General features: G+C 45.0%; 1 protein-coding gene across 1 annotated transcript in view; it reads right to left on the bottom strand.

The window, feature by feature from the left end:
- LOC306772265 (uncharacterized protein) overlaps positions 1-20,284 on the bottom strand; it is a 203,972-nt gene that overhangs the window by 113,912 nt on the left and 69,776 nt on the right. Inside the window, 13 exon segments of the mRNA XM_079261679.1 lie at positions 2,218-2,418; positions 2,498-2,642; positions 2,929-3,263; positions 6,193-8,257; positions 8,376-8,596; positions 10,790-10,945; positions 11,041-11,289; positions 12,788-17,554; positions 17,659-17,832; positions 17,947-18,076; positions 18,818-18,954; positions 19,145-19,492; positions 19,702-19,866. Of these exon segments, the coding sequence (XP_079117805.1) occupies positions 2,218-2,418; positions 2,498-2,642; positions 2,929-3,263; positions 6,193-8,257; positions 8,376-8,596; positions 10,790-10,945; positions 11,041-11,289; positions 12,788-17,554; positions 17,659-17,832; positions 17,947-18,076; positions 18,818-18,954; positions 19,145-19,492; positions 19,702-19,866 (9,093 nt within the window).

Below are 20,284 nucleotides of genomic sequence, written 5' to 3'. Positions count from 1 at the left end.
GGCTGTTGTCCACACAAAAACGCAGATTTCTGCAATTAAAAATGATTCTTTTATCAAAGACCTGCAAATACTCCGTTTGCACGTCTGCATGTAGACATACAGTATATAACCAGAGTTGTAGGTTTGGAAATGTGACTGCGTCAGAAAATACCATGATGTCCCATGTGCAACGTTTGTTTTCAACAGCATGGACGTCCTCAAAACTGTGTTGGTGTCATCCATTGTCTAGACCAGCGGTGCCCAAGTCGAGTCCTGGAGCTCTACCATCCTGCAACCTTTAGATGCAACCCCTGTCCAGCACAGCTGAATCAAACATCTGAATTCCTCTTCTGCATGTCATTCAGCTCTGCAGAGGCCTGCCAACGAGCAACTTATTTGATTCAGGTGTGTTGGAGAAGGGTTGCACCTAAAAACAGCAGGATGGTAGATCTTCAGGACCAGACTTGGGCCCCCCTGGTCTAGACACTTTGTGTTTGTTTTAACACTGCTGTCAGTACCACTCCACTGACCATGTTAGAGGCATGTTTTGTGTAAGTGGAAGTGATTGGATAGTATCAGGGTTGCTCCTGCCAACTAAAGGTCCGATATGCTTATGAATGTGTTTAACAACACCATTATGCAGATTGGTGTCCATTTGTTTTTGGAAAACAAGGTCCTCTGGACTCGTTTCTTTTACCGGCTGGATGGGGGAAGATGTTCGGTTTTACAAAAACCCGGCTACATGTGGTCATGGTTAAAAATCAAAAATGAAAACATCTGAACTACTGACAGCTGACCACAGCTTTCCTTTGTCTTGTTTCACAGTGGGAGGTGTGGGGTGCGTTTGTATGCTTGGTCCTCTTGGGCCCTGTGCGGTCCGCAGAACTTTGTGGACTGGTGTGATGGCTCTGGCCTTGAACTCAGCACAGACAAAACTAAGGAGTTGATCGTGACCTCTTCACCTACACAGACCGATCACCAGCATGATTAAGGGGAAGCCGGTTGAGATTGTACTTAGGAACTATGACAATTTGCTCAGGTTCTCCTCCGTCACAGAGGAGACTTTAAAGAAGTGCCAACAGAAGCAGTACCACTAAACAAGATGATTCTCACAACTTTTTATCATGTTTTTATTGAAAATGTGATGACCTTGACACCGCAGTGTAGAAACCTTCTGCTGAACACGGTGAAAGTCTGCTCTAACATCCTCAGACGTGGTCGGTTCTGATCTGCAAACAAAAACAGCAGGCAGGATTTTACGGGACTCTTCCTGCGTTCTGCATCCTGAGTTTGAGGAGTTCCTCTCAGGATGAAGACTCTGTTATCCCGGCTGCAGGACACAGAGAAGGGGGGGGAAACCTTTGTCCCCACGGTTGTCAGACTGACTGACGGACAGACAGACAGACTATCTGTTGTAAGGTGTCATTGGCCGTTGACAGTGGACTCTGGACCTTGCTGCAGGGGGCTTTGGTGGGGCCTTCCTCTGCTGCCTTCTGGGTGGATACATGGTCGTCTTCATGGTGTGGGGGTGGGATTCGTGCTCCGGGCTGGCTGCTGATTGCTGGGGTCTCAGGGTCACCCAGCTCCCCCTCTGGCCTTGTACAGGCGCATATCCACAATCACACGCTTCTTTAAATACTCTGCTGTCATATAATCTGCATGCTGCTACAGTCACTGTGTTTCCTGTGGGGGTTTCGCGTTTGTTTCTGTGCGTTTGGTCTTCTGCTGCTTTGGTTTCACTTGTGATACGTGTTTTAATTTAAATTAAATTAAATTAAAGTTGCAGGATGTTCTGTGTTCTGTTCCTGTCCAGCAGTTTGGAGCAATCTGCTGTCTCTGTGTGGTTTGAAGGGCCTTTGTTTTGTATCTGGTCCATGTTTGCCTCCTCTGTTTTCTCTCCATTCCACTTTAACTTTCTTTTCTCTCTCCATCCTTTTTCTGTCCCATCTGGTCAGGTCCAGACATATTGTGTAAATTCAGTAATAAACAATTATTCAAAATAACTAAATAGGCTGAATATATCTAGCATATCTCTAACCTCTCAAAACCACAAATGCTGCCACTTAGTTTGAACAGTCCTTTGCTTTTAGTTGCTCTGGAATGGAGGTTGGTACAAAGGGAAGAGTGGGCCTTTATGTTGATGCATTCATTGATAATTAATGCTAATAAATGCATGGTTAGTTGTTTTAAATGTGCTTTTAAAATAAACTTGGAATTCAGTGTGTATGTATTACTTACACTACTGGTGATATCCTGCCACTCTGAGATTCTCTGTTTGCTACGTGTTGTCAGCTCATGTGTGCAGCAACACAGTCTCGTCACTCGTCTCCAGATGGCAGTCACTGCAGCTTCCCTGCTTCCCCGACAGCTCTGCTCTGGGCACCATTCCCTCAGGCTGTCCAGATGACTCAGCAGAGACTCCATCTCCATGGACAGCACCTGAACAGGAAAGGGTCACATTAGTCATATGTGCGGCTCTGGGGCATTCAGCCTTGTATAGGAGGATTCTTGTGCATACTCCAAGTTCTTCCTCTTGAGCGGTGCATTCATGAAGACTGGTGACTTTTTGAGAGATCAGTTGGAGGAGCCTAGTCTCTGCACTTTTTATGCTCTGGGTGATTTCATCGTGGGACTTGGTGTAGTTTCTATTCTGTTCTGCACACCTGTAAAAGAAAAATTTCTAGTATGAACACAGCATTCTGAAAACAGCTTGATACCTTTAGGTCTTGCAGTCTCTATCATATGTTCAATAGCTCAGGATCTAGTTCTATGAATATTTGTTGAATTTGATCAAATTTACTTTACTATGAATCAGTTATTACTACAAAACATTACAAAGTCAATGTTCTACATAAGGACAGAAATAATCAATATTCTTTAAACATGCAGACAAACTTGCATCTCTGAGCCTCCTGTGAATCAGAACTGTTTTCCTTTTGAGTCGTTTACCTGCTGAGACACTCCAGTCGCACTTGACCCTTTGCCTGGAGAGTGGACACCCTAACCAGGAGCTGGCTCAATACATTTTCCTGAAGCTGCTCCAACGGTTGTGGAGAAAAACAAGTGTTCAGAGCAACTTGGTTTTGGAGCCGCTCTACATAGGTTTGGAAATGTTGCGGCAGTGAGACCAACGCCTGCTGGGTCTCTTCTAGACTGTGATAGCATGGTCCAACAGAGCCCTGAGGAGGCAGCATCGAGACCTCGGTAACCTGCAGAAACTGTACAGCGTCTTTAACCGCACAGGTGTAGCCTCTTAAACACTCACTGGCCTGGAGGATGTTCTCCTGAAATGTGTGACACAGAACATATTTTCTTTAGGATTAATCCGCTCAACACTGAAGTCTTTTTCTTTTGGGGAAAGAGTTTTTTTCTATATTAACTTATTAATTTTCATGCTGTCAATATTTGGCATAACTGAGACAGAAAATAACTTTATGAGTATGAGTAGGTAATCATCATTACTGCAAAAATGGTCTTTCTAACAAGTCTTACAATTTCATATTAAGAGAATTTTATCCTTTTAACTAATTTTATAAACCTAACTCCTAACCCTTTTGAAGTTAATTACTAAATCCAAAATGTGATTACGTTGCACACAAACAGTTTGATATAACAAAGTATTTTTCACATCCAGTTTTAGTTATGAAAAAAAGACCTCCCAGTACCAAATCACTGTTTCTATTTTTGTGACTGTGGCACATTCATGCATGCATTGATTTAAAAAAAAAATAGCTGCTATGATGAGATCAAATGTGCTGTATAACCCTGAGATATGTAATCCTTCAGCATGTTATATGTCTTCCCTGAGGTCTCTTCACAGAGGAACATGCAGGGAACACATCCAGAAAGCATCCTGATGTGGTTCCTAAGCTACGTCATTTGTATCTGAGCCCGTCCTGGATGTCCTGGAAGCTTCTCACCCTATCTCCAAGGAAGAGTCCAGTCACCCTATGGAGATAATTCATTCTTCCCACTTGCATTCACACTCCTGTTCTTTCAGTCACTACCCACGGCTCCTGACCATAGTTGAGGGTAGTTTAAAATGTTGCCCTGGGTTCAGCTCTTTCTCCAACAAAATAGACTGATGCAGAGTCCACATTACTGCAGACGCCACACCGGTCTGCCCGTTGATCAGCACATGCCCACCCTCCCCTGACTTATGAGCAAGACTCCAAATAATTTGAACTCCTCCACTTGGGGCAGGACCTCACTCTATACCTGGAGAGGATACTTCATCCCAACCACTTGACACTCAGCTGCAAATCGTTCGAGTGAGAGTTGGAGATCTGAACCACATTATCTGCCAAAAACAGAGACTCAATCCTGAGACCACCAAACCAGATCCCCTCAATACCTTGGCTGCACCTTGAACTTTTGTCCACAAACTATTTGAACAAAATCAGTGATAAAGGGCAGCCTAAGTGGAGTCCTACTTTCACTTGAAACTAATCTGACCTACTGCTGGCGATGCAGCCCAAACTCTGACACAGGTTGTATAGGGACCATCATCTCATACAAGGGGTCTGGTATTCCAAACTCCTGGACCATTGCCCACAGGAATCCCTATGACACATCATCAAATGCCTCAGTCCATAAAACACATGTGGACTGGTTGTGCAAACTCTCTTTTGGTCCACTGTTCAACAGACCTTGAATAGACTTCACCATGGAAGCTAAGGAGTGTGATCCACCTCTAATTTGAGAACACTCTCCAGTCCCCGAACTTGAAGTGAGGGACCATCACCCCAGTCTGCCCGCCCAGAGGCACTGTACCTGATGTCCACGCAATGCTGCAGAAGCACATCAGCCAGGCAGCCCCACACCATCCAGAGCATTAAAGACCTCTGGGCAGATTTTGTCCACTCCTCCCATGTCAGAGTTGAAGCCTCAGCTGCCTTCAGAATTTCAAAGATCAAAAAGGCAGAGCAGGACTCCTTCAGCTTGACAGAATCCATCACTGGTGGGTGTTGAATCTCTCTCTCTGAAAAGGGACTCTGCCAAACATTCCCATCAGTCCCTCACAACACCTTTGGGCCTGATCAGTATCCCCACCATCTGAGCCAACTCACTACTATGTGCTGATCAATTGACAGCACTGCTCAATTCTTTACTCAAGTGTCTAAGACATGTAGTCACAAGTCTGATGACATGAAACTATGGTGAACAGCAAACTGTGGCCTAGAGTGGCCTGGTGTCAAGTGCACATGTAGATACTTTTATGCTTTAACATGATGTTAATTATGTATAATTCATGATGAGCAGAGAAGTTGAATTATAAAACATCATTCGGTTTCAGATTGGGGGTACCATTCCTCCCAATCACTACCCTTCAGGTTTCACTGTCATTTACCATGTGAGCACTGAGGTCCAGCAGCAGAGCGATGGAGTGCCATCCCACATTCCAGCCAAAGACTCCAAATAGAATGTGTACTGTAAATTGCTGTTCAGTGCTAAAGCACAAACAACAGTCAGAACCCATCCACCCACCTGAAGTCAGAGCCAGGCTACTCTCTTGACCACCAGGGTAAACTCCAACATACAGACACTAAGTCAAGAGGCAATGAGTATGTTCACACCCGCACGAGGCCACCACCAGAAGCAACTCAAGATTGGAAGATTGTCCAGCCCTTCTGGAGGACACTAGTTCCAGAGCCGAAGCCTTGCATCGAGGTGAGTCCTACTATATCTATGTGTTACTGCTCAAACTCAGTTTCCTTCCCTGTGAGATATTCCCCAAAGCTAGCTTCTGCAGCCAGGTATCAGACTACCAGGGCCTACAGCCCCTCCTGAGAGTGATGAGTCCACAAGAAGGGCTGTACCCAAGTGGTTTCAGGCTGAGGTTTGACCAGGCCATTGGCAAAGGCCCAACCAGCAGGTGATCACCTCCATGCCTTTTCCCCAGTTCCAGTTACAGAGGCAGGCCCTGATGACCCATATCCAGGTAAAGGATACTTTTCTCCAATGTTCTTACTCATCATAGTGGTGCAAGCTGGACTTGGTTTGATCCTTCCCTTAGAAACTTGTTTAGCATCAGTGACCAGGGGCATAAAGCCCCCAAATACACAGCTTCTAGGACCTTCAGGACATGCGTACCCCTCCAGTGTAATAAAGTGGGCATTTTTCAAAATTTCTCTACAAAACATTTCAGTAAAGGCAGCACACAAGCTATGAGCATTTAGTACATTTGTCATGGTTAAAGATGAGAAAACTTGCCATTTGTAAGTCACATTCACAAAGGACTGCATTCTTCAAGTCCATCAGGTCTTGAGATCCTTGTCTTTCCTTGCTTCCTTTCTGGTGCTCCAAAGCTTCCAGCACCTTCATTTTTGACTCGACAGTCTTTTTCAGATACACAGCTCTTTGGTATTCTCTGTTTATCACTGTTTGATTTGGTGCCAATGGGAAGATCTTCTGAAGCTCTTGCTGGGTCCTTAAGAGGAAGATCTCAGCGGCTTTCTTTTCCGATTCTAGGTCCAGTTCTTTGAGTACGTTCGACTCAATGAGTCTTAGGTTGTTGTAGAGAGTAATCTCCCAGTTGTCCAGACACTCTTCGTTTTGTTTGAGCCTCTGTTGCTCCACGGCCAGTTGTGAGGGATAGAGGTCAGCAGAGATCATCTGAAGTATGGAGCAAGCCTCGCTACATAACCCTTTAATCAGAGGAAAGAGGATTAGGAGAGTGTGGCAAAGATTGTATCTGTGCTCCAGATTCATGCTGTCGTCTTTGGCCTGGCAAACCTCCTCCTGAAAGCTCTCTGTGAGGTCCTCCACACATTGTCTCATGTTCAGGTACCTCTCATGATTTTTGCATTTCATTTTCAGGGTAAACATTTTGTTTTGCAGTTCAGAAATCACAGAGTTTAGTTCTCTTATCTTTTCATGAGAAATCCATGGTGTTAGAAGGTCAACTTGGGACTTGTGCTCCAAAATCATGTGTTTAAGAGGCTCATAAGCTTCCAAAGACTCACTTGTAATGGGGTACCGATGTCTGCTTAAATCCACCAATATCTCCTTTAAGTTTTTCTCAACAGTCACCAAATTTTTGTCTCTTGAATCTACAGTCTTGATAAGTTCATCAAGTTCATCTTTATTTGTCTTTTCGTTGCTATAAATTGCTTTGATTTTGTCCTGGATATTTCTTATCTTGTCAAAAAGTTGACAATTCTCTGCGACACTGAGCTCAGACGCAATATCTTTGCTCCTAATGAAGAGAGCCTCACTGATTGCTGTCTGCCTCTCAACTTCAGATAGCCTTTCCTGGATCTGGCAACCTCTGCAAGCAAGTTCAGTTTGGCTCATGAGGCCACTGTCGCTACTCCTCAAAGGCTCTGAATGCAGATTAGCCACAATCCAGGAGTCTAAATCAGCCATCTGCTCAGATAGCTTTTCTCTTGTCTGGAGTCCAGACTCTATCTCTTTCAAAGCCTTGCACAGCTTCTCAGTGGTAGTCTTGGAGAGTTCTTCAAGGCAGTCCAAAGAACTGTGTACAATTGGCACCTCTTCAGCCTGGTCCAGCTGTGGAAGAAGCTCCGTCACCTCCTCCACCAGCATCTCTAGCTGACCTTGTTTGGTCAACACCTCAGACTGCAGCTTCTTTAGATCTCTGAGCTGATGGTGAACCTCTTCAGGAAGTAGAGGCACCCTCTTCCTCCTGCCCTCGATGTCCCTCTCAGTTTGCTTGGCCCATACAAGCCCATCTGTCATCACAGCCATTATTTTCTCCATTGTGGGGTTGCTGCTAGTTTTAGTTTGGTAGGACAGCAACTCCTCTGTGTAACTAAGTTTGTCTTTTATCTCCTGGAGCCCATTTTGTATCCCCTTCAACTCAGCCTTCCAATGTAAGCTACGGAGAAACTCCTCTGACAGATGCTGGAAATATAAGCACTGTTGCTGGGCTGCTTTTACCTCAGCATTCACTTGCATCAGCTTTTGTGCATCCTTGCAGTTCCACTGACTGACTGAGGATGAAGCTTCCAGGTCTTTCCTTATGGTTTCTAATTGTTCTTGCAGACCTGACAGCTCTGATAGAAGACTGTTGGTCTGATTAGAAAGGACCTTTGTGTGATGAAGAGAGCTCTCAATATTTCTTTCCAGGTTTCCCCAACTTTTTTGGACATTTTTGAGCTCAGTCTGTGCAGTTTCTCTGTCAGAGAGACTGAGATGGACACACAACTTGGAATGGGTCATAAACAACTCCCCAAGTACTGTCCTGTTCTCTTCCATACTCCGTTGTAGGGAGCATAGCTGTTCTATCTCCTTATTGCTGTTCTCCTGTGGAGACCTGAAAGAGAAATCATGACTGTAACATCATTTTATTAATTTTAAAAGACTGTATCTGTATATACAGTTTTTAATATGTTTAGTACTGACCAATGAAAAGGAAACAGGACTTCACTCACATTTTTACAGCATCCAGTTCAGCTGTCAGTCTGTCAGTTGTTGTCTTTGCAGTTTGGATCTGTCTGCAGTAATCAGTCACCAAATGTAGCTGGGCTTCTTTAGTCAGGACCACAGCTGCTGCATCCTGAGCTGCGGTGCTCCACTGGTCCCTGTACGTAGCATCAGCTTCTTGAAGTTGGGACAGCAATGACACCTGATGCTGGGCCTGCTCTCGGCACTCCTGCAAAGCAAAGAACACCAACAGTTCTTACAAAAAAACCGAAAAACGTTTGAAAAAAAATTGTGTCATTCACCAAAATCTTTGTATCTTGAATTTTCTCTTAGCTAAGAACAAATCTTATTCAGGAGTACTCTTAGTCCTCTCTCTTGGTGCCAGAAGGTAGGAAAAGAATCAGCATTTGTGTTGTTTTCTGTTGTTCTCTTCATTACAATGCAACAGAATAACTACTGTAAAGTTTTTGTTAGATTTTTAAATAACTTTTGATAAAGTAGACTTTATTTTGTTTTTTAAGATTAAAGAAAATAAGATATTCCAGATCATGTACAAATTTTAGAATTTCCTTTACTGGGAAATTTAACCTCCCTAGCGCCAGTTTCTGCAGCTGAGATCGGATCCTCTTGCTGCCACCCAGCTCAGATTACACCCGACCCCTACGGCCCCTCCCACAGGTGGTGAGCCCACAGGAGGAAATGCTTAGAAATAGAGTGTGAAGCTCTTTCTTCTGGGAGGAGCCAGTTGAGGTGGCTCTGGCATCTGGTCAGGATGCCTCCTGGACGCCTCCCTGGCGAGGTATTCTGCACAGGAATGTAGGAGGAGACCCCGGGGAAGACCCAGGACACGCTGGAGGGATTATATCTCTCAGCTGGCCTGGGAACGCCTCGGGATCTCCTTTGCAGAGCTGGCAAATGTGGCTGGGGAGAGGGAGGTCTGGGCTTCCTCTGCGACCCGACCCGGATAAGCGGCAGAAAATGCAGGGATGGATGAGAAATTTAACTATTTGTCATCCATTTCATTCAGTGAAGAACAAGTCATAGTAAAGACTGATTTAATCCGATTGCTGGTCTTCCTAACACCGTTGGTGCAAACACACACACCAGACCTTTTCCCTCAACCTAAGAATGTTGTTTCCCTTTCGGCTTTTTCCGCTAAAGGGGTCGCCACAGCGAAATCATCCACCGAGCTGGCATTGAAGCCCCATTTGGGGCTGCAGCATAGGGAAGCAGGACTTGAACCGCTCAATCACAACCATCACATGAGCCCTCAAACGCAAGAATGTCCCTCCATAAATGTTCAAACCACTCGTGTCTCCTAAACCCACCTACTAAATTTGATCTGTAATGAATTTATAACAGTGGCTTTTCTTGTAATTAGTGTTATTAAAAATCTAATTGTTTTCTGGCATCCTGGTTAAAACACCAATCAGACTCACTTGGAGGATTGATCAGATGCACCATCAGAGGCGAATCACATCTGAAAACGATACGGCAGCATGTGGCACTTTGTTTACAGACTGCAGAAGGAACATTCAGGTTATGGAATAGATGTTTTTCTACACTGCATTTCCCACATTTTTAATGGAACTAGACAGCAGGTTGGTGAATGAGGCCCTTTGTCTCACCCTCACTCACCTGATTATCCTTCCTTACTTTTGTCAATCACACCTATTTATCCTTTCATTCACTCCCTCATTCATCCATCCATTTATCTTTCATTCAACCTTTCTTCATTTCATCACTTCTTTTTCCCTCTTACCCATTCATCCTTCTTTTTCCTCCCTCATACAGCCATTCTCCCCCATCAATGATTCATCAAGAATTTCCACCCTCACACATTCATCCTTCCCACCTTCCTCCCTTTTTCATCCATCATCCTTCCTTTTCTTCCTTCATCCATTCTCCTGCTCCATACTTCATCCAATCATTCCTTCCCTCATGCATTTATCTTATATCCTGCATCCTGTCCATCCTCCATTCATCTTTTCAACCTTCCTCCTTTCTCCAACCTCAACCTCAGTTCCTCATTCCTATCCTTCATCTATCTTTCCCGGTTTATCCCTCGTTCATGCTTTCATCATCCTCTTCATCTCTCAGTTGTTACCCCATCTTGGGTTCTTTTTGTCTTTCCTCATTTTATTGATTTGTTTAAATTTTTTTGTAAGATTTTAAGTCAGCTTAGCTCTCAGACATTGTCCGACAGACAAGTCTCTTCTTCCCAACCTTGGAAGATGAAACATCTTAGAATAAAAATAATCAGAAACGTTCAGATGAAGTCACAGTTTTTTCATTTAACCAGTTAACCCACATTGTTGAGGTGTGGTTCTAGTTGGGAAATGTGTTTTTGTTCATTAGTTCTCCATTTCTTATTTTAAAAAAAAAAAAAAAAAAAAAGAAAAAGAAAAGTGCCTGATCTTACCTGAATCTCCTCCACCTGCTGGGCCATGGCTGTTGGACTAAGCTCAGCAGAACGGCTCTTTAAGCTCAGAATTTTAGAGATTAATCTGCTTAATTTAATGTCCAAATCACTGGTGGATGTAATAACAGTCTCTGGAGTGTCATCCTGTGGTTTACCCTTCGGGAAGCAGACAAGCAGAGCCACAAACACCGTCAAACATCATCAAATGTACCACCAAAGACTGAAACTACAGCAGACAGGTAGGTTTCTACCTCAATGAGCTGGCTGATGGCCGATGTTTCTGCCAGCTGCTGGATCTTTGTGAAGATGTTCTCTAAAGCGGATTCCTCTTGTGTGTCCAGAGTTAGTTTCTCAGAACTCAAATGTTTTCCTTGTCCGCCATTTTCCTGAGAGGTTTGTACATCCAGCTGGGCTTTCTCACCCTGGATAACATCCATGGGAGGTTTCTCAGCTGCCTGGAAGGACTCTGCTGATATCTTCTCAGCACTTAGCACTTCTTCCTATTGTGGGCATCAAACAGTAGTCTTTAGAAGTTACACACTCTCGTGGACGAGCTAGAACATGTTTAACCCAGACAAATGGAAAATCTGACAGTGCATCCTCTCTTAACTATGAAGTCTCAGGGTCCTGTTGTTCTGATGCAACCAAAGTAAATTAAGCTGCAAACAGTAAATCAAACAGATAAATCACCGGCTTACCTTCATGAGCGCGTGGCAAGCATGAGCAGGACCACAGTCCTGCAGGTCTGGATATTCCCAGCACCTTTACACTTGATATAAATTAAATGGCTCTCCTTAGCAGCTTATTGTCATGTCCTAAATAATCACCCTTTAATTTGATTCAAGTGTGCTGCAGCAGCAAATGTCCAAAACCTGCAGGACTGTGGCAACTAAGGACAAACTCTGACATTCATACGCTACAGGAGGAACAGGCGGCTCCTCAAGATGGGAAGTGATGGCCCAAGAAAATAATCGTAAAATATTTGCTTGAAATCTTTTTTTTTTTTTTTTTTTTTTGTCTAAACAGTTTCATACTTTAATTTGAGGGTATATTGTAAGAGATTTGCATGGATAATGTTCATGCAAATGGAAAATTCAGTTTGAGCTGCCGTCTCCTCAGATGCGACTCACATGCTACGATTGGAAAGATGGAATATTAAGAAGGAAATCCAGGGTTAGGACAAGTTAACCAGCAGCTGTGCAGGTTGGAAAAAGTGTCAGAATCTAAGGCTCCGTTCAGACTGCAGGGCTCGCTGCTCATATCGGATGTTTTTGTGAAATCCGAATTTTTTTGAAAGTCCGTTCACATTTCCGATCAAATATGACTTGTATGTGATCTCCTGTATGAACCTCATGCGCACCAGAAGCATCCCGCATGCGTAGAAGACACGGCGACGTGCAGTGAGCGTGCATGGGACGTCTTTGTGTTTGCAGAAGTAAATATGGATGGCAGCAGAGCATTTGCTATTTTAAACATGTTGTCCAACTGTAGCCACGACATTGCGAATGGGTTTGTTTTAAGGAGACGTTTACGGAAGAGGAAAGGAAAAGTTTTGTGGAGCTGTGGCAGCGACGACTGTAGAGAGAAACGTTTGAGTCGCAGTCAGGATTGGTGGGAGAGTGATTTGAGCGCATTTACCGATAAAGAGTTCATAAACAACAAACGCAGAATAATGACGTTTGTCGCGTGGCGGATTAATGCGACCTGACCGTTCAGACTGAAGTCTCATGGTAAAAGACCAGATACATGTCGGATTTAGGTCCACATATCATAGAAAATATCAGATCTGCGTCGTTCAGACTGTTAAGAAAAGATCGGTTACATGTCGCGTAGGGGCTCAAACAGTGGATTGAAGTCATTTCAGCTTGTAGTGTGAACGTAGCCTAAGGTTTATGATACAACTACTTCTGCCATGACAACATAATCACTGATCATTCGCCGTGATAAAACATCAAAGCTGACATTTTGTTTAAATCATGGAGAAGCAAGCCAGCCTACCTGCAGGGAGGTCTCACTCTGAGGCTTATTTTCCCCAGTGATCATTGTGCTTGTTTGGAGCGTAACTTCTACACGGACGTCCTTTTCTTCTTCCTCAGCCCCTCTGTCCATCTCCTCCTCCTGTTGTCGGTCAGTCCGTTCCGTTTCATGTGTTTTGTGTTCATCCTGAGGAAGCACAGCGGGTTGAGACGGGAACGCAGTAAAGCTTTCCTCCATCTCGGCTTCTGATGCTTTGGCCTGAACTTCAGCAGCTTTGCTTTCTGTAACTGTGTCAAGCTGGACGATTGCATCCAGCTCTGCTTCCTTTGGCTCAGAAACGCTCTGAGTGGAGCCACTCTGATCCTTGTTCTCCTGCATTTCAGAGATCATTACTTCTCTTGGTTTGTCATCTGCAGCTTCTTCTGGCTGAACATGAGCTGCAGTTGTTTCTATGCACTGACTTGTATCCATTTCTGTTTCGTTTGCTGCCTTCAGGCTGCTGGATGAATCAGACTCGATTGCATCCTCCCTGACAGCCTTTTCTTCCAGACTCTTGGATAAATCCTCAGCAGCATCTTCATGATGCTCTTCTCGGACACAATGTTCTGGGTCACGTCCTTCCACTGAGGTCATCTCAGCACCAGTTGGACTTGGGTGAAGTTTTTCTGCCTCATCCAGGGTTATTTCTATGTATCTTATCTCGTGCGGCTGAATAGAGGTTATTTGATCCTTTTGAGACATATAATACTGATATTCCGTTCTGTCTCCTTGCATCGTTAATTCAACCTTGTCCGTTTTTGTTTTCCCTGGAATAACATCAGTTTCTTCTTCTTTTATGACTTTGGGTTTTTCATGCTCTTCACAGCTGGTTTGGATGTCAACCTGCAGAACTTGCACCTCCGGCCCCATGTAAATCTTCTCCACCGAAACAGATCCTCCTCCTTCTACACACTCCTCGCTGGCTGCTTCAGGCTGATTTTCCATCCTTTCTGCCACGTCATTCTCGTAAAAGCTTATTTCTACAACTTCTGGCTCTTTGGATGGAGAAACGCTGGAGTCTGTCAGAGTTACGTCTTCAGTGATGACCGCTGCAGAAGAGGCAAATGTGTTCTCGTTCTCCTCCAGACTGGTGCAAATATCTAAGTGCAGAATGCGAACTTCAGGCTCCTTCTGGACATCACCCTGGCTGTCTGCGATGTGTTGTGTTGACACCTGGATGTCATCGCTCTTACCCTCTTCTGGGTGTTCCTGACTCACAGGTTCCTTCTTCGCCTCCACCTGGTCCTGCTTTACCTCACACATCTGGATTATCTCTGAATCAGGCAAATCCAGGACCAAACATCTCTTCTGAGTCTCTTCTGTGTTTCTCCCCACCCTGTTGATGTAATCTGTAATATTCATGTCTGCAGTGTCAGATGAGAGCAGAGGTTGCATCTCCTCAGACGGGACAGCAAGCGGATCTGAAGCTTGTCCAGGTTGACCTTTAGACTCCTCCGACTCGGCGTGTGAAGTAGGAGATGAGGCCGGAGGCTGTATCTCCTCAGACAGGACGGGGAACCGTTCTGAAGCCTTCTCCGGCTTGCTTTCAGACTTCTCCAGCTCTGTCTCAGAGGTTTGGGATAGTGTGTGTGAATCGGGCAGAGTGACCAGTTCCACTGGCTCAGGATGGAAGTTTTCTACTTCATCAGGATGAGTCTCATCTGTTTGCAAAAACACTCCAGTCACATCGAGGATAACTGTGGTCACCTTCTTCTCTTCTTGAGCAGCAACAAGCTGCCCGTCAGTCTCACAACTTCCAGAACTGGTTTCCACAGCTGCCTTTCCAGCCCGACCCGCTGCCTCTAAAGCTGTAGCAGGTTCCACGGTGTCAGCAACGTCCTCAGGACCTTCAGAAACTCCAGGACCATCAGAAACTCCAGGACCTTCAGAAACTCCAGGACCATCAGAAACTCCAGGACCATCAGAAACTCCAGAACCATCAGAAACTCCAGAACCATCAGAAACTCCAGAACCATCAGAAACTCCAGGACCATCAGAAACTCCAGAACCATCAGAAACTCCAGAACCATCAGAAACTCCAGGACCATCAGAAACTCCAGAACCATCAGAAACTCCAGAACCATCAGAAACTCCAGAACCATCAAAAACTCCAGAACCATCAGAAACTCCAGAACCATCAGAAACTCCAGGACCATCAGAAACTCCAGAACCATCAGAAACTCCAGAACCATCAGAAACTCCAGGACCATCAGAAACTCCAGAACCATCAGAAACTCCAGAACCATCAGAAACTCCAGGACCATCAGAAACTCCAGAACCATCAAAAACTCCAGAACCATCAGAAACTCCAGAACCATCAGAAACTCCAGGACCATCAGAAACTCCAGGACCATCAGAAACTCCAGGACCTTCAGAAACTCCAGGACCATCAGAAACTCCAGGACCTTCAGAAACTCCAGGACCATCAGAAACATCAGGACCTTCAGAAACTCCAGGACCATCAGAAACTCCAGAACCATCAGAAACTTCAGGACCTTCAGAAACTCCAGAACCATCAGAAACTCCAGGACCTTCAGAAACTTCCGGACCATCAGAAACTCCAGAACCATCAGAAACTTCAGGACCTTCAGAAACTCCAGAACCATCAGAAACTCCAGGACCATCAGAAACTCCAGAACCATCAGAAACTTCAGGACCTTCAGAAACTTCCGGACCATCAGAAACTCCAGGACCTTCAGAAACTCCAGGACCATCAGAAACTCCAGAACCATCAGAAACTTCAGGACCTTCAGAAACTCCAGAACCATCAGAAACTCCAGGACCATCAGAAACTCCAGAACCATCAGAAACTTCAGGACCTTCAGAAACTTCCGGACCATCAGAAACTCCAGAACCATCAGAAACTTCAGGACCTTCAGAAACTCCAGAACCATCAGAAACTCCAGGACCATCAGAAACTCCAGAACCATCAGAAACTTCAGGACCTTCAGAAACTTCCGGACCATCAGAAACTCCAGGACCATCAGAAACTCCAGAACCATCAGAAACTTCAGGACCTTCAGAAACTCCAGAACCATCAGAAACTCCAGGACCATCAGAAACTCCAGAACCATCAGAAACTTCAGGACCTTCAGAAACTTCCGGACCATCAGAAACTCCAGAACCATCAGAAACTCCAGGACCATCAGAAACTCCAGGACCATCAGAAACTCCAGGACCTTCAGAAACTTCAGGACCTTCAGAAACTTCCGGACCATCAGAAACTCCAGGACCATCAGAAACTTCAGGACCATCAGAAACTCCAGGACCATCAGAAACTCCAGGACCATCAGAAACTTCAGGACCATCAGAAACTCCAGAACCATCAGAAACTTCCGGACCATCAGAAACTCCAGGACCATCAGAAACTTCAGGACCTTCAGAAACTTCAGGACCTTCAGGACCTGTAGCTTTCCTCTCTTCCTCAGCAACATCTTCAGCCGCCTCTAAAGTTGTAGCAGGTTCCACAGTGTCAGCAACGTCCTCAGGACCTCCAGGACCTTCAGAACCTACAGAACCTCCAGAACCTTCAGAACCTTCAGAACCTTCAGGACCTGTAGCTTTCCTCTCTTCCTCAGCATTATCTTCAGCTGTGTGAGTCTCGGCCGTCTCCAGGACCTGCGTTTCCTCCGGTGAAGCTGCAGGACTCTCCGTTGCCGTCCCATGCTGTTCCAGCTCTGCATGCGGCGCTCCAGCAGGAACACAGACTGTCTCAGAGGCTTTTGAGAGGTCCGTAGCTTTTGACCTTCGTCTGGCAGGTAGAACGTTTGTTTGTTCAGAAGCAGAAGGTTTCAGCTGGACATCCAGGTCTGAGTCATTTCCAGGAAGACCGACTGAAAGCGCCGTTTTCTTCAACTTTCGTTTGGGTGGCATCAACATACTTTCAGCTGGTTCTGAAAGACTCTCTGGAGATGGGTCTTGTTTGGTTTCTGTGGAAACCTCGACGCTCTTCGACTTTCTCCTGGCTGGTATCATGTTGGATTGTTCCACAGCTGGTTGAGTTTGCTCTGCAGAACGTCCTGAAGGCTCCTGCTGGTTTTCTGCTGCTGCCTCAGCTGGATGTTCTTGGAGGACGTTTGGATGTTTTGATATTCTCTCAGTTAGAAAAGGTTCTTGTTCAGTTGCTTCTATTTCCGCCTGTGTTGAAGATGTCCGGGTGTCAGGGATCATCTTACCATCATCAGGCTCTGCTTCTGGACTCTGGGAAGCTTCCTGCTTGGCAGATTCGTCATTCTTTGACTTTCTTCTGACTGGTACGGGTTTTGTTTCCTTCATAGATCTTTGACTTTGAGCTTCTTGCACCATCTCTGTGTGTTTTGGAGGAAACTTTGGACTCTTTGACTTTCGCCTGGGAGGTAGAACCTCCGCAGTGTCAGTCTGTCCTGGAACACGCTCAGGTTCTCTTACTGCATCTGAAGCTCCTCCAGCAGTAGATGTTTCAGTCTCCATTTCAGCCGCTGATGTCTTTATTTTCCTCCTGGATGGTGGAAGTAAAGCTTCTGACTGGTCCGTTGGCTGTTCGACCACAGTGGGCTCGTCTGTGAGAAGCTCATCTGGTGTTTCTTGAGGAATACTGCAGCTTATTTCAGCGCTTTCTGTGACGTCTGCTTCTGTCCCTCCAGAAGTTTTAGGCTCAGCAGGCATCGACAACTCCTCAGTGGATGCGAGTTTTTCTGTAAAGGAAACAGTTTGCCTCTCCAGCGAACGCTTGTTTTTCCTCGGTGGAGCCACAACAGAGGTCTTCATAAGCTGTGGATTACCAGGAAACACGTTTTTACTCCTTTTATTCCAACAAAACATTTAAGTTTCTATGAAACAGTTGAGAGGAAATAACTATAAAATGATATGAATACCTTTAGGCTTTGTGTCAGAGAGGCCATGTGTGTGTTCACTTCTCCAAGCATCTCTGAACTTTCTTCCTGCAGCTTATCAAACAAATCTGGTGTCAAACAGGCTGCTAAAAACTGCTGGTGGAAGAGCGCCTCCTGCAGGCTGTTCTGCAACTTTTCTCCTTCCACCAATGTCGCCTAAAAATGGGAGAATGAAACTGTTATATTAAGTCATCACAACTGTGTGTGTGCATCTGTGACTGTCAACGGAGTCAGAAAAAGTAGTGTTGTATTGTTAATGAAAAAAGGAACCTGCACAGATGAAACAGAGTCTGACGGGTTGGTTTGGCTCCATTGTTGCAAATGATGAAGGCAGTCGTGCAGATAGGTGGCCGTGTTTGCAGAGCAGGTCGCCTGATGCTCACACAGCCTGGACTTCAGACTGAAGACAGATGGAAATTACATTTAATATAAATGCAACCATTTGCGTGATGACAGCATGAACATTACAAGATGAGAAATACATGCAACTGCAGACAGGAGCATGGAACAGAGCAGCACTACCATACAGAATACAGCAGCAGTGAAACGTGTGGACAGACATGGGACTGCAGTTCCAGGCTCAACAAACCTCCAAAAGGTTTCAAACAACACAGAATCCAATAAATAAAAGGGAACTGCTGAATTGAGCGAGATCAGAGTGACCTAACGAGGTATGATGCTGGTATGTGTAATAACTGAAAAACTAATGGAAATACAGAAACAGCATCTGAGAAGCCATAAAACATACAAGAGAACGCTAGCAGAGCCCAGCAGGGAGGTGAAGAGGCTGTATTTGATGTGAGATTGGTAGTTATGTGCACATGATTTACACAAATAAAGAAAACAATAAACTTAGCACAAAACACAAGAAAACTAAAAGCAGAGCTGAGCATTTCTATCTTTTATTAAAACCAGTTGGTGTGGTTTTATTCATGGCTGAAAGGTCTGATTTACCACATCTGCAACGAGGTAAAACCTGGAGGGAGGATGGATGGTGGATTGGACGATGGCACGCTTCGAGGTAAAACAAAAACACGCACGCAGACATGTTCTATTCTATTCTATTCTATTCTATTCTATTCTATTCTACAGTCATTTAGCAGACGCTTTTATCCACATGTATGTGTGTATATAGAAGTACCTGGCGTGCTGCTGGCACAACGATCCAACTCCACTGGTTATATGTGCCGGCAGCTCTTTGCTAGAAGATGTGGAGTTGACTTCTTGGTGCAGATCCTGAACTTTTACACCCAAATCCTCCAATGACTTCTCACAGTTCTAACAGAAGGAAAAACAGCACCACACTTAGTAATGCTGTTAGTACAATAATACTACTAACACATCAGTACAACACAGTAAGTAATCTGACCAGGAAGGCAATGACAGCGCAGCTGCAGTGACATGCTTCTGTGGTTTGGAGCTGGACATGCTGTACTTATTGTTTTGTGTTTTTTAAAGTGCTGCTGACCTGAAGGCTTTTCCAGTGCTGCTCCAGCTGAGCGATGTTGTTCTGCGGCTCGCTGTAACTGAGCGCCTGGTCCAGAGAGCGCAGCTCCCATTGCAGCGCCGCCGCTCTCTCTTTCAGACTCAGGGCTACCTGGGCCAGCTCCCGCTCCATCTCCTCTAACTGCGTCTCACAGCTCTTCAAGCGCTGTCTCACTTCCTGCTCTGAGCTGGCACAGAGGTCATGAAGGTGGCTGACCTCCAGGGTCAGGGCATCCCGACCGCCAGGCGTGCAGAAACTCAGCAAACTGTCTCTGGCTGAGTCCAGCTCCTGCATCTCCCTCTGCTCCCTGTCAACGGTCTGGAGCAAAGCCTGGAACCAGAGGGAAGGAAGGAAACAATAATACTACAGTACAAGTTTAATGACATGTTTTTAACTGTTATTATCACAGCAAAGATTCTCTGATTGCTTCATGTATCACATCTTCAAGAATGAAACAGATGTTTGATGTCTTTAGAACATCATTTAACTGACTGATAAACAGACGCAAACTGTTGGTAAAAACAGAGTTTTTTTCTAACCTTCAGGTTATTGGCAGCACTTTGAAGACCCTGTCTGTCTGTTGGAGGAGGTCCGAGGCCTTTGACCTGCTCCCTCAGCCAGTCCTGAGCTGCTTCGTGCTGCTCGATCAGCAGGGTGCACTGTCGCTCCGTCTGGATGCCGTGCTCCAGGTTCGCTACAATGTCCTGAGAACAAGATCAGTATTTAGTTTTACAAACAGAATAACTTTTCCATCACCTGACAGGAATGTTTCTTTCCAGCTCATTAAGTCACATAAAATAAGTAGAATACAGATGACTATATTGTGGTGAATGTTTAAAATCATTTAGTCCAGAAAGACATCAAACAGGTCGAAAACGATCCAATGGTAAATAAAATGGAGTAAAAGATCTTTGTTGTATGTATTTGACTGCAGCACTGTTATAATCACGTTTACTCAGTTGTAAATCTTTTATTGTGCTTCATAAGTTCAAGGTGGAAACCTTTTGCAGGCTAAATCCTCTGAAAAGCATCTCATACACTCAGTGGCCACTTTATTAGGTTCATCTGTTCCATCAGCCAATCACACGGCAGCATTTAGTCACGTATACGTGGTCCAGATGA

Source organism: Telmatherina bonti (assembly GCF_933228915.1).
Source record: "Telmatherina bonti genome assembly, chromosome: 22".
Taxonomy (NCBI): Eukaryota; Metazoa; Chordata; class Actinopteri; order Atheriniformes; family Telmatherinidae; genus Telmatherina; species Telmatherina bonti.
Note: the sequence above shows the minus strand (reverse complement) of the source record. Positions and strands in the feature narration are given on the sequence as shown.